The 25,587-nt window shown below is 52.0% G+C and overlaps 1 protein-coding gene across 5 annotated transcripts in view; it reads right to left on the bottom strand.

Moving 5' to 3' along the window:
• Positions 1 to 25,015, bottom strand: part of DISP3 (dispatched RND transporter family member 3) — a 72,908-nt gene extending 47,893 nt beyond the window's left edge. For 2 of the 5 annotated variants that reach the window (XM_070253600.1, XM_070253593.1), the window contains exon 1: positions 23,254 to 23,399. In XM_070253600.1, coding sequence (XP_070109701.1) covers positions 23,254 to 23,268 — 15 coding nt within the window. In that variant the 5' untranslated portion in view covers positions 23,269 to 23,399. Of the gene's footprint in view, positions 1 to 2,237; positions 3,019 to 23,253; positions 23,400 to 24,877 lie in introns of those variants that run through there. The other 3 variants (XM_023635798.2, XM_001915116.5, XM_070253602.1) reach the window with 3 other exon arrangements.
• Between the last annotated feature and the right edge of the window lie 572 nt (positions 25,016 to 25,587).

A 25,587-nucleotide genomic window follows, 5' to 3' on the forward strand; every position in this document is an offset into this window, starting at 1 on the left:
CCACATTATTAAGGCCAAACAGGGACCCTTGAAGATCACCTGGACCAGCCCTATCCTTGCACAGATGGGACACCTGAGGCTCAGAAAAGAGAAGTGACTTTCCCAAGGACACACTGGGAGTCTGTGGGAGGCTAGGACCAAGGTCTCCCCACTTCCACTCCAGTGATCCTTCCACCACATCATGCTGGGACGCTTCCTCTTTCAACCCAGTTTCCGGATTTTAAGGGCAACAGCAGGAAGGCTGTCAAAGGGCAAGCCGGGGCATGGGTACCAGATCCTTCAAATCCCCAAGGGGCTGGGAAACCAGGGAATCCTGACCCCCTGGAGAGACTGTGGGGGATCTGGGGCGTCTGGCCCTGGAGATTTTCCCAGGGAGGGGGCAGAAGCTCCCCATGGGGAGCGGGTACCAGACTTCCAAAGAGAGAAGAGTAGGGGCGTGGAATCTGCCCGGAGAATAGAGTCAGCTCCCCTTAAGCATCAGCTGTGCCGGCAGTAGAGTAGATTGACTGGGTTAGACCCAAGCTATGGGGTCTTTGGTCTAAGACCTAAGTTGGGGAGAGAGTGAAGGCAGCTGGGGAGGTGGAATTGAGAAAGACAAAAAAGGGAGGGGGGCGCAAGATAAACGTGGGGGAGGGGAACAGAGCAGGGAAACAAAGACACAGAAAGTGCAAGCAAAGAATGATGGGGGGAGGGGCCATGGACCTTGGTTGTAGATGGAGATTTGTCTAGAGTAAGGTCTGAGGAAAGGGGAGCAGGAAAGGGGGTGCTGAGCTGAGCAAAATGGACTCTGAGCATAAAATCAAGATTCTGTAAGGCTGGGCTTCTGCCTGCAGCTTCCACTGGGCCACAGCCTCCTCCCTCCATTTAGCATATGCCCTGGTTCCTGCCCAGGTCCGCATTGGGGTGCGGGGAAGGGTTCGCTCTTCAACTGCTGCTTTCCCCGAAGAGTGTGTGTGTGCCCAGGAGCCTGAATGGCTCTGAGTCACTGGGCATTTCTGTGAGCACCTGTCGGTGAGCTCTGGAGTCTGGGGCTTAGTCAGGTGCCCAGAGACTGCGGGACCTGGAGTGCAGATGCTGCCCGGATTGCTGGTGCTTGATCTGTTTTTGTCCACGTGTGCGTGCATCTTCCCTCTGTATGTGGATTGTGTGGACGGTGGGGGGATGAATATTTGCGTGAGCGGACTATGAATCTGTGTGGGGATTGTTTGCAGGTGGTCTGTAGATCTGTGTGAGTGTGCGCGTGGACTGTAGGTCTGTATGCGTGGGACCGTGGGCACGTGAGGGGATCGTGAGTCTCCAAGGCGGCCTCGAGGCGCTGTCCGCGGTGCTGACCCAGGGCGTGGACGGAAAGGGACCCGCGCCCAGCCTCAGGTGGGACCGCAGGAAGCTGGCGCAGACTGTGGAGGAGAGAGGGGCAGAGGAAGGGAAGCCTCCAAGGAGGCTCATTCCTAGCCCAGCTGCGGGCCCCCACTGGGAGTTGGGAAAAGTTTTCCCAGCGGCGGGGTTGGCTCATGGGACTCGCCGCCGCTCTCGCCAGGAATCTTCCCCTGACCCTTAGCGCCGCCACTGCCCGGCTGCCCATGCCACCTCCACCCTCACTTGCGTTCTCGGTAGAGCGTGGGAACCCTCCCGCGCTCGGCTTCTATCGTCCGCTCGGTCTGCCCCAGAGCTCCCCGCGTGCCTGGCTGGACCTGCAGCCAGGTTAATTTGGCCCCAGGACTCAGGAAACGTCCCGCCAAAAGCATGAGTGTGCTAAGGTAAGGAGTGGATGGAGAGGAGGTCATTAACCTTTTCCTGTCTCCTCCCTCCGTGCTAGCCTGGCCAAAAGCTCGATCTCAGACGGTTTCAGACTGACGCTCAACTTTTATGGAATCAGTCATCCGCCCGCGGGGACGAGCAGGGGCCGGAGGTCTGAAGCCTCTCCGGAGGTCGGAAGCCTTGCCGTTTGTGGACATCAAACCGGCCAGTGCAGATCAAGGGTCCTCGGGCCCCACGGGGAGTTGGTGTGGAGCTGCGGCCCGGCCATGGTGGGGCAAGCTCTGGGCTCAGCACCCCCACCAGCCAGCCTTCCTGCAGGGTCCGAAGCCCACATCCCGGCTAAGTGCACAGCGGGAGAACTTCACATACAGCCCCGCGCAGGCCGGAGTGGGGGCGGCGCGGAGGACTTGCCACCCTCCTCCGAGCAATGCATCCCCCGGCCCCGACCCCGGATGGTGCCCAACGGCTGTCGCACTCACCTCAGCTGGCCAAGCTGAGCTGGCTGAGCCGCGGGCGCAGGAGGGAGGCGCGCCGGAGGGGCCGGGGACTGCAGCCACCCCGCCGTGCGGACCTGTCCCCTCGAGGGAGTCGCAGGGAGAAGCTCTTCCGAGCTACAGGAGGCCGGGGTTCCCCGCTCCGCTCCAGAGCGCATAGACGGTGCACAGCCTAGCGCGCATCCCAGTCCCCAGCGCGGAATCCGAAGCACTTGGCGCCGCCGCCACCGCCTTTTATTCGCCGCCCGCCTTTGTTTGGGTCTTGGCTCCTACCACAGGGTGTGGGGGTGTCCGAGGCAGGCTCCGGAGCCTTGCCGCCCCGCAGCCACTGGAGCCTCTGGTCTCCGCGCTGCCGGGCCTTGCGTCAATGGCCAGCGAGGGCCGGCGCTCCGCCGCGCACTGCTGTGTCTGCATCCCGCCGCCAGGCTCCGCCGTGGCCGCCGCTCCCCCTGCGGGAGCCGCGCGGTGGTACAGCCGGTCTCCCTGAGCCTGCGGGAGGGGGCTACGCGCGGCGCAGCGACCCCTGGGGGTCAGTCCCCGCATCTGCAAACGGCCCAGGCTGGGCCCCCTGGCCAGCCCCCGAGTTTCTCACGTCTCTCCCCGCCTGCGCTCCTCTCCCGGTGCGTCCAGCCTTGGCAGGTCACCAGCCCCCTGGACACTCGAGGGCATCCCCGGGCTCCTCCGGAGGGAGCTGCCAAGCCCAGGCTGCTGGCGCCGTCCCTTCCTCCCTCCTCCATTCACCTCTCTGGCACCAGAGCCCAGAGTCATGCCAGTCCCTGGAACCAGGCATCGCTCCAGCTCTAGCACACGGTCTCCTTGTTGCCCGTGGCTGGAGGGCCACAAAGAGAAGGGGCTGGGGAGCCAAAGCCAGTGCCATTTCTCTCCATCAGGGTTCAGAGGGCATTGGCATTGGTGTCACCCAGGGAGAGCCAAAGGGGGTCACCTCAGAAGAGGACCAGCTGCCAGCCCCCAGCAGGATCGAGAGGTTTTACTTATGGAAGCCAGAAAGAAGGCAGGCCATTGCCCACTGTTGTGTGAGCCAGGAGTTTATCATACATTCTCAGAGCTGAGCGAGAGAGGAACAGGGAAGAGAGCGAGATGGGTGAGATACAAGCCCTGCCTTCAGGAAGTTCCCAGCTTTGGGGGGAATAAGAACACCAGAGAGCTCTGAAATGAAGCACCAAGCCCCAAGCACACAGGCGCTCAGCCCATGTCAGTTTCCACAGCCCCTCTTTTTTTTTTTTTTTTAAAGATTTTTATTTTTCGTTTTTCTCCCCAAAGCCCACTGGTACATAGTTGTATATTCTTCATTGTAGGTCCTTCTAGTTGTGGCATGTGGGACGCTGCCTCAGCGTGGTTTGATGAGCCGTGCCATGTCCGCGCCCAGGATTCGAACCAACGAAACACTGGGCCGCCTGCAGCAGAGCGCGTGAACTTAACCACTTGGCCATGGGGCCAGCCCCCGCAGCCCCTCTTTTTAATAGAGGAAAACTGAGTCAGAGGCACCTCTAACTTCAAGGTGCTGAGCGGAGCTCCTGCTCTGTTGCTCACCTGCCACTGCTTCTGTCTCTCTGGTGTGAAATCCCTGGAGCTGTGTCCGCTGGCTGGCTGCCATCTGGCCACATCGGTATTTATAACCCTGGATGCCCTGAGAGCTCATCTATGCAGAAGCAAATGGCCCGAGCCGATGTCCCTGCCCTGGCACTCACTCCCCATGTGCTCAGGATTGTCTGGGGATCCATTGCCAGGCTGACCAAGCCTATCAAGGGACTCCCAGAGGCTCCATCTGGCCTCAAAGACATTAGGATTGGAGGCAGCTCCTGGCACGAAGGGCACTGCCTGGGCCTGTGAAGAGACAGAAAGAGACAGGAGATCTCTCCTGAGAAGTGGAGAGTGTGCATGTTGCTGCCCCAAGATCGGAGGCCAAATCTGACGTGAAAATGCAGAGGAACAGACCAAGTACTGCCCTGCAAACTTCCAGTCGCTCTTGTTACAGCCCAGCGGGAAGGCAGAGAACAGGGAGCCGTGGGAGAGGGTGGGAGGAAGGAGAACAGGGAAAGATCTGTTTTTAAGGGAGCACCGGGGGAGACACAAACTGTGTTCCCAAGCCCAGAGGTGAGCAAAGGGTTTTCTTTGCTGGGTGAATGGCTTACTCTTTTCAGTCGGTTTGAAGGCTGCTTCCAGGAAGTTCTCCAGGGCTCCTGCACTGTTCCTCTCAGTCTGACAAATCCACAGGGAATGCCATTGGTGCGCCCTAAGGTGCCGTGTCACTTCAGCCCACTCCTGGAGACACAGTCCCCCACTCCCCTGGTAACTATTTTTAGTGGATTTGGGTCCTAGCTTCATGCTGCCCTTCTGGCTATAGCCGTGGCCACCCCAGCTACACCTGCCTCAGAGCCCTCCCTGGCCTCCTGGGACCTCCAGATGATCTCCAGTGGGCTTGCTCTGCCCTGGGTTGAGGATCTTCTGGGAACCGAGGGTGCAGAGGCAGAGGCCCAGCGGAGTCGGGGAGGAGGTGGCAAGTGTGGTACCCAGGAACACTGGAAGGATGCAATTTTCCCAGGCCATCAGCAGGGTTTTAAAAATGCAAATGGAACCGGGCCTTTGAAATATGCCTGCCATAAAGGGGAACCAGTGCTGGCAGCAGGAGCTGGCGCGGGTGTGCAAAGTCATGAGAATCCTCCTCCTGGGGCCTCATCCTCAGACTTCCTTCCCTTTGCTCCCAGCTCTGCCTGCAGGGTGCCTGTTTACAGGGGCCTGGGAGTACTGGACTCAGAGATCCCTGCCCAGTCTCAGGGCACATCCCTGAAGCCTCCTTTACCTCTTGGTGGTAATTAGAGATGACTCCAGTGGCCAAATGGTCTGCCCAACTAAAAGGCTGCAGATTCTACATCCTGCCTGGCCCCCACTCCAGCACTATCTGGTGAACGTTCTTCCTGGGTCTGATTTAAATGCCTCTTGCTGCTAATAAGTGGCTTCCCTTATACTCTGTCTTCACAACTAATTGAAAAGCCTTCTTTTGTAAGGGGTTTGAGCTATAACGGGCTGCTTTGTCCTTAGCTTTCATGCCTTTATTTCTATCTTCTCTTCATCTGTGGACTCTGAGCCCAGCCTCTGATTCCACCACTCCCAGTAAGGTCATATTTCTGTTCCGCCCCTTCCCAGCTATGTGACCTTGGGAAAGTCACTTCACCTTGCTGAGCTCCAGTCATCCTGTTTACAAAATGAGAATGGTAAAAGGACCTGTCTCATAGCAGTGGTTATAAAGAGTTTATTAAATGAGATAATCTCAGGGCAAAAATAGCGTTTAGCACAGTGCATGGCACAAACCAAAGTCTAAATAAATATTAGCTTATTATTGTTATTACTACCTGCCGGGCAAGAGATGACCATAACATCTCTCACCTCTTCGCCCCATCTGTGGTGAGCAGCACTGTGTATAAATCAAGTCCCACCAGATGGTTGGGCCCCCGAGGGGAAGGCTATATGGGGAGGGCTGAGGGTGTTTATCTTTAAAAATGTAATATATTAAGACAGTTTCTCCATTGTCCCAGCATCAGGGAATTGAGGGATTACCCTTATAATTAATTCTCTCTTCAATCTGCTAGGACACTGACTTTGGCCCCTACCTCCAATCTTGCCTTCTCCAGGAAGCCATTGGGTACAGGCAAGTGAACTGGGGTGTGCTGGGAAGAGCTCTAGATTCAGGAAGCTGAGTTTTTTCTATGTGTCTTTTATTAGCTGTATGACCTTGGATGACTCACTTCATTTCTCTGAGACTCAGTTTCCTCAACTGCGAAGTGGGAGTAATAATGATCTCCACCTATAATATGCTTGCAATTATCTTTTCAGCTGAGATGGAGCACGGATGTATAGGTAACAACTTGATAATTAGCCATATGCATATAGTTACATATATAGTTATATATTGTTATAGTTATATGTAGTTAGAGAGATACATGATAGATAGAATTATCAATTCCTGTTTCCCTGACTTCCAGGGTTGATTGCACTTCATGTGAAATAAAATGAATGTGAAAGAGCTCAGGAAACTTGCCCAAGTTCATTATGAATGAATTTCCAACTCAAGGTCATGTAGCAAGTTAGTGGAAGAGCTTGGGTTGGACCCAGGCCTCCCAGGTTTCCGTTTCTTCCAAGCACCATCTTTCCTCTCCCCAGCCCCCTCTTCCCTGGAGCACCACTCAGGAGGTGAGTGAGAGTTTATGAAGGAAGAGGATAGAGAAGCCAATACTTCAAGAGGAGAGAGAGGTCTGAAGAAAGATGAAAGGGCCAGACTGGGATGGGGATGCTGCAGACAAGGCCTGGGGGCAGCTGGACAGATGGCAGCCCTCCACTCCTGCCTCCTCCAGAATTCCGCAAGCAGCCGGGCCGAGCTCTCCTTTCCCAGCCTTGCCTGCCTCCTCCAAGGAAGTAGGCAGCCTGCGCCAGAGTGAATACAATCCAAGTTATTAATTGCCTGCAACAATTAGCCCCAGCACCTGGGCCTGCAGACACCCAGGCTCGGAAAGAGGGAGCCAATTACAGCTCCATCAGTATTCACGTTGCCACATAATCCTTTCCCAGCATGATAGTCCCTTCATCCCCATCCGTGTTTCTAGGGACCTTTGCTCTGACCCCAACATCGGTGGAAGACCAAGTATTGCTGAGGCCTTCAAGAATGAAAGTCAAGGAGAGGTTAGACCTCGAGGGGCATTGTGCATAGCAGGACCAAAGCACTGGCGGGGAAGAGCAGGACCTGCCCAAGATCTGGACAGTATGGCGTTAGCCAAAGACTGCCCCATTGTGTGGGAGTGGGTATAACCTCCAGGTTGATGGTTTTAAGTAGATTCCCTGAGGGTCTGATTGTTAGGACTGGCTTGAAAGGGAGAGGTCAGAAATACCCCCCAAAGTTCTGGTTTTAATCTCAGTTCAGTCACATACTAGCTTTGTGGCTTTGGGAAAATTTCTTCATGTCTCTGAGCTCATTTCCTTACCTGTAAATTGGGGACAGTGGCCATGCCTCCCCAAGGAGGAATATGCTGTGCAGAAGCAGATAGCAGCACAGCGAGTGGCACAAAGTGAGCTGGAAATAAACGGTAGCAATTGCATTCAATATGGGAAGAGCACTGGAAGGAGAAAAAAGTCCATGTCGCCTGTAGGTTCCTTGGCAGGGGATTGGAAGTGCGGGGCAATAGGGAATGAGATAGATGGGGAGTTAGGAAACCTGGACATTGACCCCAGGTTTGCTCTAACTTACACTGTGTTCTTGATGCCCTTTCCACTCTGGCTTCTTGTTCCTACCTGCAAATGAGGGCATGAGGCAAGATTTGCCCTAGAGCCCCTCTAAATGTGATCTTTCAGGAGAGTATTGGCAGAGGGAATGAGTGTAGAATGAGTAGGAGGCCACGGGGAACATGGAATCACCAGTTTTTTGAGGGGGTGAATGGCAGCAGTCGTAAATGTGATGGAATTGTCAAAAGAATGTGAAATCATTTATATGAATAGTTAAGTCTAGAGTCCTGAATCTGTTGGTTCTACATCAAAGAAACCACACACCTTTTATCAAGATAGGAAATAAAGATCATCACCTGGTTCAGAACTCCTGAGAAAGGCTGGGTACCTGTCCCAAGTGCAGCCCTTGTTGGTGGGGTGTTTCAGGGACCATGGACAGCAGCCGATGCCAGCCTCCAAACACCTGGGCCCTGGCTGAGGGTCAGGCAAAGCAATGAGTGGTGCAGACTTGGCCATTGAATTGGATCCCTGAAGGTGGTGTGATGCTCAGTGTTAGTGATGCCAGGGCTCAAGAATAACTCAGTTACACCTGGTGGTCATTGAGTGCTTGGTGGGGCTGCCCAAGCATTAGAGGGTAGGGTCATGTATAGGGCCTGTCTCCCAGCCCCTCCCCAGGAATTCCTAAAGCTCCTGGTGCACCTGCCTGTGTGCAAGCTCTTCCATGACTCAGCATGGAATCCCAGCCCCATCTCCTCACTCCACCCTGCCCCTTTGTCCCTCTGGCCTCAGCTTCCTGGCAAAGTTGGTCAGCACCTCCCCCTCCCCCAGTCAGCCTGGCTGGCCCTCTGGCGCCAGGAGCCAGGCCAGCTTTAACCCTGACCACCAGGCTCCATCTGGGCTTCTGCAGTGACAGCAAGAAAGAGCTTTTCTGGCACTTTCCCAGCCAGGAATCTGTGCGGCTCTGATGGGCTGCCCCAGTGCCAGCTCCTATTCCAGCACATCCTGTGTGGGCAGGGCAGGAAATGTTCTATGCCAGAGAACCGTGTGGCCAGGGCCCCTAAGTTGGAATGAAGGGCTGGTAGACAGATCATCAGTGCCCAGGCTTTTAAAACACCTTTGTGGAAGCAAGAGATGCTACTAACAACATCAGCACCAATAATAATTAGTGGCTGCCATTTATTGAGCGCCAGGCCCTATATATGCGTTACTTCATTTAAACTCACAACCACCCCATGAGGTGAGTCTTCTTGTCATCCTCATTTCCAGGTGAGGAAATTGAGGCTCAGAGAGTAAGTCGCTTCATGTCACACAGCAGGTAAATACTGAGAACGCAACCTCAGGCAATTTAATTCTATAGCCCAAAATCTTTATCACATTATTATTCCCACTTTACAGAAGGGAAAATTGATGCTCAGAGAGGTTAAGGGACTTGGTTAAGGTCACAGAAAGCCTCAATGATGGAGAGGATTTGAACCAAGGTTTACCTTATGTCGAAGATACCACATTTATCTGCTCTACTCTGCTGCTCCCCGATGAATTAGGTCCCCCTTGGGTGCCCACTTTCAGAGCCCCCTACTGTGGCACTCGGGGCTCATCCTAGGTCTACAACACAACTAACCTCCCTGTTCATCTTTAGAAAAGTCACTGCTTCTCTCTGAGCCCCAATGTCCCAAGGGAAACATTCTAAGACAGAGTCACAGTCCAATTTGAGAATTGCTTTGTCTGATGAGATTTGCCCATGGAAACTAGAAGGGCCATCCTGCAAAATGGCAGGACAGTCCTAGGACCCAGGAGGACAGGGTCACACCCGTACCTTCCAGAACAAGATGTAGGGGCTGGGGCTGCTGGCTGTGGACACATCATGGGATTGGCATCACCTGACACAAAAACCCAAGTCATGTCCCAGCTTCTCATTGATCAATGGGGAGACCGAGCCTCAGGGCAGTGGTCACAGTGGGGTGGTTGCCTGCTGACAGAATTGTCCTTTTGGCCACCCCTACAAGGCCTCTGTGTCCTTCACAACACCCCCAAGTCCTCATTTTGCAGCTGGGCACGTCTGGGGACATCTGTTCTTGCTGGCATCCAGGGCCACATCTGGCAGATGTGGCAGCAGGATGCAGGAGGAATGCATGAGTAGCCTTAATGACCACGTGGGCAGTTGCCTGGGCCAGGCCAGCACGGCTGATGGTGCCTGGGGAGCTGGGCTAGCGACATGTCCCCTTAGCGACCTGCCTCCTCTCCCCTCACCCTCCTCCTTCTCTTCCTCCTCTCCCCTCCCCCTCCTCCTCCTTCTCCTCCTCTCCCGTCACCCTCCTCCTCCTTCTCCTCCTCCTCTCCCCTCACCCTCCTCCTCCTTCTCCTCCTCTCCCCTCACCCTCCTCCTTCTCCTCCTCCTCTCCCCTCCCCCTCCTCCTCCTTCTCCTCCTCTCCCCTCACCCTCCTCCTCTTTCTCCTCTCTCCTTACCCTCCTCCTTCTCCTCCTCCTCCTTGTTTTCTTTTCTGTCTCTCCCTGCTATGCTCCCAAACTCCCCACCTTCATCCTTCACACTTACCCCTTCCCTTCATATTGACCACAGTAAACATTTATTGAGCACTTACTGTGTGACAAGCCCCATACCAAGGGTTTTACATGCACCGTCCCCTTTAATCTTCACAATAGCCCTTGGAGAATCATCATCTCCCTTTTACAGATGAGGAAAATATGGTGCAAAGAGTTCAGGGTTTATAAGGTCCAGCTGACTTCCGAGCCCACACTCTCCGGTCCCTTTGCTCTGCTGGGGACAGTAGCACTTCATCACACATGGAGCAAGGAGGCAGGAGGTGCTATGATGCGTTCTCTTTTGGCCTTGGATGGATTGTTTAGCGGGTGCTTTTTTTCTTTTGGTTTTCCTTTAAAACTCTAAGCTGACTTCATCTCCCCACACTGGATTATTAGGTTCTCTGTGCCTTCTAATCCTTCCCTTCCCACTGTACGTATGGGCAGCCCAGGGTCAGCTGATGCTCATCAGGTTTGGGAAATCAGGAAAATGGAACCAGACTGTCACATGTGGGACTGAGCATTACTGGGCCAAGTACAGAGTACTTCCCTTCATCCCCTGGGGATTTTGTGATCACTGTCGTTTTAATCCATGGACAACCACAGAGCCTGCAGCGCTGGTGGCTAAGAGCAGGGAGTTTGGAGTCAGACAGACTTGACTCCATTTACAGTTATGTCACTTATTGGCTGAGTGATGTTGCCAAGTTGCCTCAACTCTCTGAGTCTCAGTGTCCTCACCTGTAAAATGGAGACAACACTCACCCCAAGGAGTAGTTGTGAGGATCCAAGAAGATGGCCTATGTGGTGTGTCTGGCATGCAGCAGTCCCCGGGCAATGGCATTGTCTGGCTCCATCTCATTTTGTCTCAAGGGAATTTAGAGGAACGTACTTACTCTACCCTGTGGAGGTATCCCTGGGACTCATTTCCCAGAAATTGTGTGTCCTCCTAAATAATTTTTGGTAGGATTTAATTAACAAGTTAATAGCCAACATTTTTGTATGTGTCCCATGTGTGATGTGTGAATTGCTCCTATCATCTCACATAGTTCATGTGGGTTCAGAGCACAAGACCTGGAGCCAGATGACCTGGGTTCAAATCCCAGCTCTGCCACTTGCTAGCTGTGTGACTTTGGGAAAGTCACCTAACCTTTCTGTGATTCAGTTTCCTCATCTGTAAACAGGGCTTATAGTAGCGCCTTCTTCCTAAGGCTGTGCTGAGGAGTTAGGGGGTGCCTGGAAGGTACTGAGAGCAGTGCCTAGACACAGTAAGTGCTCGGTCAATGTCAGCTTTAATTATGTAATCTCCACAACAATCTCAGAAAGTGAATATTATAGTCCCTGTTTTAGAAAAGAGATGACTGAGAGAAGTTGGGTCATTAGTCCAGGGTCATACAGCTGGTAAATGCCAGAGCCAGGATTTGAACTCAGGTTGGACTGATTTCCGAGCCTAGGGGTTTCCCACTGCAGCCACGTCTCTACCAGGTAAGAGGAGGGTGGGATTCGTGGCCCGTCCAAGGCTCCGTCCGTCTGCTCCAATGGCATGGCCCAGGTGAGCTCACCTCCCACCCTCTCGCTTCCTCTTGTCTTAGCTGGAAACTCACCCTCTCCCACCCAATCATTTATTTCAAAAATTCCTCTTTAACCCCAACAGATTCCCTGGACCTTTCCACTCCCAAACCTGCTTACTTTGCAGGGCTCCCAGGGCTTGGGGGCCTACGGAAGCCCTGAATCCAGGCCTGGTATCGGGGCCTGGGGGAAGCCAGGAGAAATCCCGGGACACCCAGGAAGCCAGCACGACTTCTGCTGTTCCTGCCCCTCTGCACTGCCTGCAGGACACAGCCCTGACGAAGAACATGGCACTCAAGGCCCTTTCCTCCTCAGTGGCCTCTCTCCAACCCATCAACGGCAGCCCCCTCCCCACCCCAGCAGCCCCAGCTCCGCTCCCAGCTGAGGAGCCAGTCCACGTCGCTCACACACACCAAGATCCTTCGTGCCTCTCAGACTTGACTCATGTCTCTCCATCTGCCTGAAAAGCTCTCTCTTCTTCTCTACCAGCTGAACTATTACTCATCCTTAAGTACTCATCCCTTCCATGATGAAGCCACCCCCAACCCTACCCCCACTCTTTCCCCAAAGAGTCTTCAACTTGCTTTCCACCTTGCTCCTAGAACAGTTTCACACATCTATTTCTGCGTGTATCACAGTCTGACGTGTTTTCTATATAGAGGTTGTTGTGTGAGAATGCACGAGGTGTGAAGATGCCCGAAGACTCTGTAGAGGGGCCATTTCCCAGCCAGGGCTGAGGGCAGGGTAAAGGGGCAGATCATAAGCAGCAGCAGGGGCTGGCGTTCTGGGACCATCTGCTCCAGGACCTGGCTACTGAGGTCAGAAGTCAGGGTCACATGATCCTTCTCATTTCAGAGACGGGACAATTGAGGCTCATTGAAGGAACGACTTTCCCGTGATCATATGGCACTTCACGAGTGGACTGTAGAAACTGGGCTCCCGACTCCTAATCCAGTGGGGTCCCCAAAGCTCCAGTTGCAGGGCTGGGCTGATGCACACTCGCTCTCTGTCACCCAGAGCCTCCAGTCCTCCCTGATACCTTTATCAGTCAGCTTTTGCCAAAATAACGCGACCTAACAAACCTCAAAATCTCAGTGGCATCTAACAGTAATACATATTTAGCTCACAGGTCTGGAAGCTGACTGGAGGGGCTCTGTTTCTGGTTGTGGGTCAGCTCGTGTCTGCTCCACGTGTCACATAAGGGGCTGTGGCTACCCTAGTGAAGTTCCTTTTCTGGCTATGGCAGGAGTGCAAGAGGGCAAGCACAGCCACGGAAACACATCTCAAGCCTCCCCTCTCCTGGTATCTGCTACCATCCCATTGGCCGGAGCAAGTCAGCCAGCCAAGCCCAAAGTCAAGTGATGAGGGAGTAGACGTGTCTCACCGTGTGGCCAAGCAAAGGTGTGAATGTAAGATGCTGCTTCAGGAGAGTGAAGAACTGAGACAACTATCTCAATCTTCTGTGCTGCATTTACGCCTCCACCTTCCCTCTCACAGATTCAAATTGATAGCCAACTGCCCCAAAGCCGCTGGACAGGTCCCCCCAACCTCCCTCCCGCAGAGCCTTTGGCTGACTCTCCACCTTCCCCAGCCAAAACTTCGCCACGCTGGTTGCAAAATAACAACGGAGAAGTGTAAAGAGAATATTCAGGCTCCAAGAATTGAAAGCAAAGGAAGAGGAAAGGGGCACACAGTTTGTTTAGCTCTGGAAGGGTGGACAGTGGGGGAGACTTCCCTCACCCCACCTTCTGGAACTAGCCAATCTGAGAGGCGACCTTTAGGGATCCCTCAAAGCTTTGAGTCAAGTTCTCATAGGATTACTGATCTGTATAACCTCAGAACCTCAGTGTGTGGACAGTTTTTTTTTTTAGGAAGATTAGCCCTGAGCTAACATCTGCTGCCAATCCTCCGTTTTTTTTTTTTTGCTGTGGAAGACTGGCCCTGAGCTAACATCCATCCCCATCTTCCTCTACTTTATATGTGGGACACCTACCACAGCATGGCTTGCCAAGTGGTGCCATGTCTGCACCAGGGATCCAAACCGGCGGGCCCTGGGCCACTGACGCAGAACGTGCGCACTTAACCGCTGCGGTACTCGGCTGGCCCCTGGGGACACTTTTTATTTTTGCCTTCTTCCATCTATTCACCATTCTTTTGATAGCAGCTCCCCAATTTCCAATGAAGAACCACCACCCCCCTTCAAGCCATGTGATTTGTGTGGGGGGATGCTCATGTGACCCAGGCCTAAGCCAGTCAGAGTACCCCACCATCCCCTTGGCTACAGTGATTGCTTCAGAGATAGATTCACGACAAATCCAGGCCAAAGAGAATTCAGTCCTGGACTTTTTGTCAAATTGCTGGGCCTGGTATGAGGAGTTAGAGGAAGTCAGAAAGAGACTATTTCTCCTACAGGACTTGAACCTGAGAGGATACAGGCTTTGTGTTACCAGGAGCCATATGCCACCACATTGCTTCCAAGAATAAAGTCACCATGAACTGAGGAACAGAGAGAGATTTGAGTTCCTGGATCAAACTATGACTGAAGTCCTAGTTCTACTTTTGGACTTTTCAACTATAAGCCCGGGTGGAACAGGTTTTCTGTCCCTTGCAACTGAAAGAATACTGAGAAATAAACTTGGAATCCTATAATTACAAAAATTTGGACACCTAGAGCCAAGGATGATTAGAATAAAAAATTCATTGAATCTCAGAGAGTTGAAGTTCTTGATTCAGGGGAGCATGGGGAGGGGCCCAAAGCTATGGGTGTGGGGAGGTGGAGAACCCAGGTGACTTTATGTAGCCTGACTGATGCCAGCACGTTTGTCCTTGACCAGGAGCTCCTGCAGCACCAGGCTCTTGCCTGCAGGTTGGCCTGGGCGAGCCAGGTGCAATGAGATGGATAAGCCCAGCTTCTTGGTCTCAACAATGGCTCCAACCTGTAGCCCTTCATGGTTGTGTTTCTACACGGCACTCTCTCATCCTCTCATCCGACGAGGAGATGGGGTCTGAGTTGCCTGGGACAGTGCAGGACAAGCTGCTACAGACAAGGATCTGGAAAGCACAAAGATGCTCAGAGGGACGGGTGGACAGTGAGGCGCCCCTTGGAAGGCCTGCATTTGGTTGGCAGAGCAGGCTGCCCCAGACTGGACTCCTCTGAGCCAGGTTCCTGGCCCAATGTGCCAACCTCCAGCTTGGCATCAGTACCCGTTCTTGCTGGCTAACCTTTCTGAGCAGATATTTCAGGAAAGGGAATGAAGGCTCACACCTTGCTCTGGCTTCCCCACCTGCTGAGACAGTCTTCAAGGGAGCCAGCGGCTGACCTGGCTCCTGGGCCACTTGCCCCTGCCAGGGCTGGGGTTGCCACTGCCTTTGTTCCCCTCCAACCCACGCGGCCTCCTGCCTGGCTGCAGCTCCAGGATGCAGCTTCACTTCTGGCCTGGCCACTCTTCTCAGAAGGCAAATGCTCCTTTACCCTGAAGGGAGTATCGTGAGTGTAGTAGACTTGGGTTCTAGATCCACTTTCTCTGGTGACCTGCTACTCGCATATCTTGGCCTCAGTCTACCCACTTATAAACTGGAGGCCTCCCCAATAATGATAAGCCCCACACTACACTTTTATGAAATATACCTTACCACTCCCATTCTACAGGCAAGGAAACCAAGGCTCTGAGAGGTCCTGACTTCATTCATTCAGTAGCATTCATTTAACAAGTACTAGATGAGCACATTCTACTTGCCAGTCACCGTGCTGGGCTCCAAGGACACTAAGGTGACAAAAACAAGATCTCAACCCACAAGCTGCTCAGTCGGGGTGGGTAACAGACTCGCTCAAGTTCATAGAGGAAGCTATCATCCCTTGCACATAGTAGGTGCTCAATCAATGCATGCATTGGCTGAAATACCTTGTGGGCAACGGGCAAGGAGGCATCATTGGCAAAAAGACAGCGGGATGCAAAGGATGCAACAGGAGAAAGGGAGACGTCAATTTCCAGCCTCGAGGCTGGGTTTGCAAACAAAAATCTATCATATCTGACGCTGTTTGCTAAAGACCAGAACGGAGATGAAGGAAATGAGCGGTGGCGGCTGGTGTGCTTGGCTCCTGCCTGACAAAGCAGCTTGGGGCCTGCAGGGGCTGCGCTTGGGCGATGAGCTCTGGAGTGGTCCCGGATCCCCCCAGTCAGGGCTGCAGAGAGGATGGAAAAGCTGCAATCATGATGACACACTGCTAACACCAGTAGCAAAGAGGGAGGGTTTGCAAACATGAGGATGAACCCTTAACTGCCTGCTGAAAATATCTTGAAATGTGCCAGCCTCAGATGATGACAGCAGGTTCTCTCTGTCCTCTGGCCCTTGCTTCTCAAAGTGTGGTCCGTGGACCAGCAGCATTGGCAACACCTGGGCATTTGTTAAGAATGCAGACTCTCAGTCCCATCCTGGACCTACTGAATGTGAGTCTGCATTTTCAACGAGGTCCCCCACTGTTTCTTAAGGCTGGACACACGTTAGAATCACCAGGGAGGTCTGGAAAACGCTGATGCCTGGCTCTACCCCAGAGATTCTGATTTATTGGTCTGGGCTGTGGCCTGGGCAGCAGGACTTTATTGAGATACAATTGACATATAATGTTGCATAAGTTTAAGGTGCACAACATGTTGATTTGATGCACATATATATATATATATATTTTTTTTTTTTTTTTTTGCTGGGGAAGATTTGCCTTGAGCTAACATCTGTTGCCAATCTTACTTTTTTTTTTTTTTATGTGAGCCACCACCACAGCATGGCCACTGACAGATGAGTGGTATGGTTCTGTGCCTGGGAACCGAACCAGGGCTGCCAAAGCAGAATGTGTCACACTTTTAGGCCATTGGAGCTGGCCCAGATACACTTATATATTGCAAAATGATCACCACCATGGGGTTAGCTAATGCCTCCATCACATCACATAATTGTCATTTCTTTTCAAGGAGGACTTTTTAATGTCCCGTGGGTGATCCTAATGTGCAGCTGAGGTTGAGGACCACTGCTTTAACCAACAGTACACATTCCTAAACTTGACCTCATACGCCCTTCATGACAACCCTAGGAGCTCAGGAGGGTATGGTTATCCCTATTTTTTGGAAATGAGGATATCTTCATTTTTCTACCTAGCAGGCGTAGAGCAGAGGTTCTCAAAGCCAAGCCCCAGGCCAGCAGCATCAGCAGCACCCAGGAGCTGACTAGAAATGTGAACTGCAGAATCAGAAGATCCGGGGGTGGGCCCAGAATCTGTGTTTTATCAGGCTTGTCCAGGAGACTCTGATGCACGCTCAAGTTGGAGCACCATTGGTCTAACAGAAAGTGCCCTGGACTGGGAGAGGAGAGCTGGCAGGTCCTTCATCTGTGTCCTTGGTCTGGTGACTGTCCTTTGGGCTTCAGTTTCCACGTGTGTAAATGAGCGGGGTGGACAAGATCAGGGCTGCCACCCTCCCCTAGCGTCCCCTGGCAGATGAAGCACTGCTTCCCACCACGCCCCGGATTGACCCCAGAGCTTTCCTGCGCCCACCTCCCCTCTCAGGTGGTCGGGGTTGGCATTGAAATTAAACCCTCTTTACTATTTTGGATGCTGGATGATCTCTGACAACCTCTCTGACTCTGTGTTGGTGGCAGCTGCAGGCCTTGGACCCTGAAATGCTGTGATTTTTCTCTCCTCCTCCTCAGGCTCTAAGAAATGGAGAAGCTGGTGCATCCACATGGGCCACAAAGATGGGTCCAGGGGGCAGGTGAACCGTCCCCACCTTCACGACATTTCACACCATGCATCACCTGTTCCCACTACCTGATGTCCACTTTTTTGCCTCCTCTTCTGGACTAATCTTACGCAGTCACTAAGGCCCAACTCAAACGTCACCTTTTCAGTGAAGGCCCCCAATGCCTCCAGGTAGGGACAACCCAACTTCCTTGGAGACGGGAGCACTTCCTGCCTGCATTATGCACCTCCATTAAAACCTCCCTGCCCCAGTGGACCGCAGCTCCTGGAGATCAGGGACCATCAGGATCCCTAGCACCAAGCTCTAGGCTTGGTAGGAATAAATGCTCAAGGCAAATGTGATTGAGTGAGACACCAAGATTCCCAGTGTGGGGGGCAAAGTGACAAATGTGACTGAATGAGGTACCCAGATCTCAGTGTCAGAGGACAAAATGTCCTCATGGGCTTCAGTTCCATCCTGGTCATGGCTCCTTTTGTGCCTCGTTCTAACGGCATATTGGCCAACTTCTCACTTGCCAATCCTCCAGCACTCAGAGTTGAGTGCTGGCCCTGGTGTGCTGCGGAGAGGTGCCCGGCACAGCCCATCTGGCCTGGCTCCTTCCCAGGAAAGTGGGAGGGAGGGAGGAGGGAGGCAGACAGGTGGCAGCAGCATACCTGCGGTCTCCAGCAAGGGGCTAACGGGCAGGTTAGTGAGGCAGTAACTGCAGTCAGATTACTGATCCCAGAGAGTTGAGGACGTTGGCACCAGGACTGTAATCATGCTCACGTGCCAAGTCGAGGTCCATTCAGTCCACATTGACCGAGCACCTGCTGTGCGTTCAGCCGTGGGTGAGACGCAGCGGGGCAACAAGGAGGGGACACAGGCCCTGCTCTTAAAGAGGCAGGAGCAGGGGAGCGTCACGGGCATTTATTGAACATGGCCGTGTGCCACATCTTGTGTGGGGGCAACGCACATTGAGCATCTACCATGTGCCAGTCCCTGAGCGAGAGGAATGTGAATAGGGCATTTAGTAGGTGGAATCCTTGTGAGAGGGAAGGAGGTATTTAGCACCTACTGTGTTCCGAGCTCTGTGAGAGGTGGATGTGCATACTCCCTAAGACAGGGCGATGCGGAGTGAGCACCCACCGCATACCAGCCCCATGTAAAGAGCCTCACACTCATTTAAACATTATGATGGTCCTTGCAGGAAGCTCCAGGAAATGGGCTTTCACTTCTGTACCCTCCCCATGGGAACCCACCTCCTCCATGCCAGGCCCAGCTCGAAGGCCATCTCCTATGGGAATGCCACCTCCTGTGGGAAGTCCTTCCTGACCCTGGGCAGAGCTCTTGGCTCTTTTCTCTGCTTTCTCTCAGAGCGTGTCAAGGCAGTCCTTGTCTTGTCTGCCTGGGAATATTGGCCACCAGACTTCCACGTGCTCAGCCCTTCCCAAGGGCCAGAAGCGGGGCTGAGCTCTGCCATGCATTCTCTCTAGTTCCTCATCACCTGTGATGAGGAGAGCACTACCGTGACCATTTTACACCTGAGGAAACTGAGGTCCCGAAGGCTAAGGGACTCGCCCAAAGCCACGCAGCCAGCAAGTGACAGAGCCAGAGCTTGGCCATAAACTCAGCCGTTGCCAAGACATTGGGTGAATGACCCAGCCCAGTCTCTGGGCCCCCGGACATGGCTGTCCCCAGAGGACATCTGCTGGCCATTTTAACCACAGAGAACTGAAGCTTTTGTCCCCACTTGGCCGCCTCTCACCCCACTCCACACTAGCACCTGCCCCCATGTGCAGAGACCTCTCCCCGGGAGCTTACCAAGACTCCAGCATTAGAGTCCCAAACTGGGACACGTGCTGACGTTTCTGGGGAGAAAAGACTCATCCCGAGAAGCTGGGCTTTCACCTCCTCCCTGGGGATCTGCAGAAACATTTACCCACGATGCTTTCCCTCCCACTCACACAACAATTGCTGAACAGATTGCATCGGACGGAGAATTCCTGGATTATGGAGTCATGAATCTAAATGGTTGTTTATCTGTGTTTTGCTTCATTTCTTTAAAATTTGTTAAAATTTAAGTAAGTGAGTTAAATGCAAAGGAAATGGCAGCTGTGTCCACCACCCCATGGAAGATGGCTCTGAGCACCGTGGGAGGAAGTGACTGGGGGAGGGATAATGGCCACCATCAGCTGCTTGCTGGCTTTCTGGACCTGCTCCCTACTTGTCTGTCATAGTTTCCCTCATTGTCTTCACCACCGTACACATAAGAAAATGAGAGCTCAGAGAGCTCAAGTGACTGGACTGGGGTCACACAGCTGATATGTGGCAGTGCTGAAATTGAAACACCAGTTGGTTTGACCCCAAAGCCAAGCTTTCCTCCTTCCTGGGGTGAATTGGAGCAGTTTTCAGCTGCCTCTCCCTGAGCCTCACTGAATGGTGACTGGTGTGGTGGAAAAGTACACAGACGCCCAGCTGGTTAGGATCCACACCTGGAGATGACAGGCTCTGCCTGCTGTGAGCAGGGCTCTGTCAGGACTGGAGAGGGAGAGGCAAATGGAATCATACATAGTCCTCTCCTGCCCTCCGGGAGCTCACGGTCTCAGGGATAAAATGAAGGGCCCCCACATGGCGATGTGCAAGAATACCACCTTCTCAGTCCAGGAGTATCTCTGGGCTCTAGCCTTTCCTAGCACTGAAGCTCTGGGCCTCTCCTTGGACCCTTGAGTACATGCTCCTCTCTCTGCTGCTCAGCTGCATGGCCTTTCAAGGCAAGGACAGCGTCCTCATTCGTGGTCTGAATTCACATCTTCACTCTGAGGTTTATCAATCATTAGACCTTGAAGAAGTGCTTAACTGCTCTGAGCTCAGTTCATTCATCTGTAAAATGGGGACAACAAAAGCATCTACCTCTTAGGGTTATTGTGGGGGATTAAATGAGTTAATACAAACAACACATTAAAAGGATCACACACCATGATGGAGTGAGATTTACTGTAGAGATGCGAGGATAGCTCAACATCCACAAATCAGTCAACGTGATACGCCACATCAACAAAATGAAGGATAAAAATCATACAATCATCTCGATAGATACTGACAAAGCATTTGACAAAATTCAACATCCTTTTATGATAAAAACTCTCAGGAAAGTGAGTATCGGGGGAACACACCTCAACATAATAACGGCCATCTATGACAAACCCACAGCTAACATCGTACTCAACAGTGAAAAGGTGACAGCTTTTCCTCTAAGATCAGGAACAAGACAAGGATGCCCACTCTCACCACGTTTATTCAACACAGTATTGGAAGTCCTAGCCACAGCAATTAGGCAAGAAAAAGAAAGAAAAGACATCCAAAGTGGACAGGAAGAAGTAGAACTGTCACTCTTTGCAGATGACACGATACTATATAGAGAAACCCTAAAGACTCCAGAAAAAAACTGTTAGAACTAATAAACAAATTCAGTCAAGTTGCAGGATACAAAATCAATACGCAGAAATCTGTGGCATTTCTACACACTAATGACAAACTATCAGAGAAATTAAGAAAATAATCTTATTTACAATTGCATCAAAAATTTTAAAAAGGGGCCGGCCCCGTGGCCAAGCGGTTAAGTTTGTGCGCTCCCCTGCAGCGGCCCGGGGTTTTGCCGGTTCGGATCCTGGGCACCGACATGGCACCGCTCATCAGGCTATGCTGAGGCAGTGTCCCACATGCCACAACCAGAAGGACTCACAAGTAAAAATACACAGCTATGTACCGGGGGACTTTGGGGAGAAAAAGGAAGTCTTTAAAAATAAAAAAAAATCTAGGAGTAAATTTAATCAAGGAGGTGAAAGACCTGGTCACCTAAAACTATAAGACGCTGATGAAAGAAACTGAAGACGTAAGTAAATGGAAAGATAATCCATGCTCACGGATTAGAAGAATTGATATTGTTAAAACGTTTGTATTACCAAAAGCAATCTGCAGATTCAGTGCAATCTCCATCAAAATTCCAGTGGCATTTTTCACAGAACTAGAACAAATAATTCTAAAATTTGTATGGAACCACAAAAGACCCCGAATAGCCAAAGCAATCTTGAGAAAAAGAACAAAGCTGGAGGCATCATGCTCCCTGATTTCAAACTATACTGCAAAGCTATAGTAATCAAAACAGCATGGTACTGGCACAAAAACAGACACACAGATCAATGGAACAGAATTGAGACCCCGGAAATAAACCCACACATATATGGACAGTTAATTTATAACAAAGGAGCCAAGAACATAAAATGGAGAAAGGACAGTTTCTTCAATAAATGGTATTGGGAAAACTGGACAGTCACATGCAAAAGAATGAAAGTAGACTGTTATCTTACATCGTGAATAAAAATTAACTCAAAATGGTTTAAAGACTTGAATGTAAGACCTGAAACCATAAAATTCCCAGAAGAAAACATAGGTGGTAAGTTCCTTGAGAGTAGTCTTAGAGTGATGTTTTTGTGGCTAAGACTACAAAGGCAAGGGAAACGAAAGCAAAAAATAAACAAATGGAACTACATCAAACTAAAAAGCTTCTGCACAGCAAAAGAAAGCATCAACAAAATGAAAAAGCAACCTACTGAATGGGAGAAGATATTTGCAAATCATATATCCCACAAAGGGTTAATATCCAAAATGTATAGAGAATTTATGCAACTCAACAACAAAAGAGCAAACAACCCAATGAAAAAACAGGCAGAAGCCCTGAATAGACATTTTTCAAAAGAAGACATACAGGTGGTCAACAGACACATGGAAAGACGCTCAACATCATTAATCACCAGGGAAATGCAAATCAAAACTACAAGATATCACCTCACACCTGTGAGAATGGCTATTATCAAAAAGACAAGAGATAACAAGTGTTGGCGAGGATGTGGAGAAAAGGGAAGCCTTGTATTCTTTGGTGGGAATGTCAACTGGTGCAGCCACTGTGGAAACAGTATGGAGATTCCTCAAAAAAATTAAGAATAGAAATACCATACGATCCAGTTATTCCATTTTGGGGTATGTATGCAAAGAATATTAAAACACTAATTTGAAAAGATATAGGCACCCCTATGTTCATTGCAGCATTATTTACAATAGCCAAGATACACAAACAACCAAAATGTACACCCACGGATGAATGGATAAAGAAGATGTGCTATATATACATATATATATATATATTTATACAACAGAGTATTGCTCAGCCATAAAAAAGAATGAAATCTTGCCATTTGTGACAACACGGATGGACTTTGAGGGTGTTATGCTAAGTGAAATAAGTCAAACAGAGAAAGACAAACACGATACAATTTCTCTCATATGTGGAATCTAAAAATAAAAATAAACACAAGAAAGAAACCACAAACACATAGATACAGAGAATAGCTTGGCGGTTACTAGAGGGGAAGGGGAGTAGGGGGTATGGGCAAAATGAGTGAAGGGGGTCAATCGTGTGGTGATGGATGGAAACTAAACTTTCAGTGGTGAGCACACTGAAGTTGTCAAATACAGACGTCAAATTATGACGTTGTACACTTGAAACTTATGTAATGTTATATGCCAATTTTATCTCAATCAAAGAAAAAGAGAATACAAGTAAAGGGCTTGAACAGCGCCTAGCATGAGGACCTAGTAAGTGCTCAGTGAATGCTGGTTCATAGTATTCGTCACTCAATAATTCGTTTACCGGGCACCTGTTTGCTGGGCACGCAGAGGTAAGACACAGACCCTGCCCACTCGGAGCCTACACACAGAAAGCCTGGCGAGGAGAGGCGAATGGGTAAAGACCACCTGGGGGGCCGCGAGGGGCAGTGCAGGTTAGCTCGGGGCATTAAGGAGCCCAGAGGCACAGGGTCAGTGAGGGCTCCCGGGAGAGCTGACAGCTAAGCTTGATCTTGATGGATGAGGCATTACTCACCAAGGAGCCCACCATGACTGACAATCATGGGGGACAGGTGGACGGTTAGGCACGAGTCAGGCATCCAGGCAGAAGAAACAGCACACCCAGAGGCCCAGAGAAAAGGAAAAACGTGGCTCATCTAGGGAACTGCCAGTGGCCCAGTATGTGAGGGGCAGTGATGAGAGAGGAGTAACAGGGGGCGGGGCCAGATGCTGGGAGTCTTGGGAGCCGTTATGGTTTGACTCGTGTCCCCAAAAAAGGCATGTTGAAGTCCTACCCCCCAGTTGCTGTGAATGGAGCCTTATTTGGGAATGGGATCATTGCAGATTGTAATTAGTCAAGAGGAGGCCATGCTGGAGCAGGTGAGCCCTTAGTCTAACATGACTGTGTCTTTGTGAGAAGAGGAGAGAGACACTGGGAAGAGAATGCCATGTGAAGACGAGGCCCGTGAGGGGAGCAGCCCAGGTGGCATCGGAGGCAGAGACTGGCAGTAGGCGGCTGTGGAAGGCCAGGGATTGCCTGGCACCCCCAGAAGCTGTTAGAGGCAAGGAAGGATCTTTTCCTGGAACCTTCAGAGAGATCAGGGCCCTGCTGACGCCTGGATATTGACTTCTGGCTTCCAGAACTGTGCGGGCGTAACTTTCTGGTTTTGGAAGCCCCCAGGTTGTGATGTGTTGCACAGCAGCCCTAGGGAGCAGCACAGCTCCTTACAGCTCCAGGGCAGAGAGGGCGAATCCCACAGGGCCCGGCCCCGCGACTTCTCTGAGCCCCCCTCGGTGCCTGGCGCTCTGCTCCCCGCCTGGTGCGGCCCATCACCTCTGCCTTCGCCCTCTCGGCCGCTTCCTGTCCGGCCCCCTCCCCCTGCGCCCACGTCCAGCCCGGGCTGGAGCCGCGGAGGCTCATCCCGAGACATACAGCCGGCCTTGGGCAGGGTGACAGGGCCCTGGGGCTGGCATGAATCATGTTTATCCCAAACAGGAAACGAAAGGAAGAAAGGAACAAAGCCCTGGGAGGGGAGTCGGGCGGCGGAGCGAGGCGCCCAGCAGGGCGTGGGGCGGCGGGAGGCGCCGCCCGCGGAGACTCATTAACACCCTGACGTTCGCTCCGGGCCGGCCGGGCAGCCCAGCGCGCTGCTGAGGGTTATCTGTGCGCCTCAGCTGCGAGGCGCGCTGCGTGCCAGCTGCTTGGGCGCTTCAGAGCCTTCCCAGGCCTGGGAGGGGCGGAGGCAAGATAGCGGCTTCCGGCCCATCCATCACGCCGGCAAAGGCCTGGCTTTCAGCGCTGTCCATGGGTGAAATTGCGTTACATCCTGCCCGGTAATGAGTTGTTGCGGGCCTTGGCGTGGGGCCAGGAGCTGCTCTGGCGCCTGCCCCGGCCGGAGTCCCCCAGCCCAGACTGGCCCGGCCTCAGAAGCCGGGGAGGAGGCGGGGCGTGGGTGCCGGCAGCTGGAGGAGGAGGTGGTGGAGACAGAGGGTCAGCACCAAGGAGACCAGAGGGAGCCGGAGCTTACTGGGCGCCACTGTGTCCCCGGACTTGCATTCAGAGTGTTTGCTACGTTAACAACTGTGTTAGTTTCCTAGTTCTGCTGTAACTGGTTAACACAAGCTGGGTGGTTTAAAACAAGAGAAACTTACTCTCTTACCATTCTAGAGGCTGGAAGTCCAAGTTCAAGGCGCTGGCAGAACGGATGCTTCTGGCGGCGGTGAGGGAGTCTGTTCCGTGCCCCTCTCCTGGCTTCTGGTGGTGGCCGGCAGCTCTTGGCATTCCTCAGCTTGCAGATACATCACTCCAGTCTCTGCCTCCATCTTCACGTGGCTTCTCCCTGTGTGTCTGTGTCTGTCCAAATTTTCCTCCTCTTATCAGGACACCAATCACTGGATCAGAGCCCCCATCCATTATGGCTTCCTTTTAACTTGATTGCATCTGCAAAGACGTTACTTCCAAATAAGGACCCATTCACGAGTACCTGGGACTTAGGACTTCAACGTATCTTTTCGGGGCACAATTCAGCCCACAGCACAGTCAACGTTGGCTGATGGCTTGTTCGATGCCCAGCACTCTGCTGGGAGCTATTCCTGGGTCTCTGGTTGGACCCTCACAGCAGAAACACGCAGTGGGTACTGTTACCATCCCCACTTTTTAAAAAGTTATTATTATCGATGAGAAACTTGAGGCTCAGAGACGTGTAGCTGAAATGTGGCAGGTCCCAAATCCAGACCCAGACCCGGGAACACGCTGCAGAGTCCTGCCGGAGGTGGCATCGCAACAGCGAAATGGGGGATCCAGGGCTTGGGGGGCCAGAGCTCTGAGAGCGTTCAGTATGGACACATGATGCAGGTGGAGAGGCCCCAG

The sequence above is a fragment of the Equus caballus genome, chromosome 2, assembly GCF_041296265.1.
Source record: "Equus caballus isolate H_3958 breed thoroughbred chromosome 2, TB-T2T, whole genome shotgun sequence".
NCBI classification, from domain to species: Eukaryota; Metazoa; Chordata; class Mammalia; order Perissodactyla; family Equidae; genus Equus; species Equus caballus.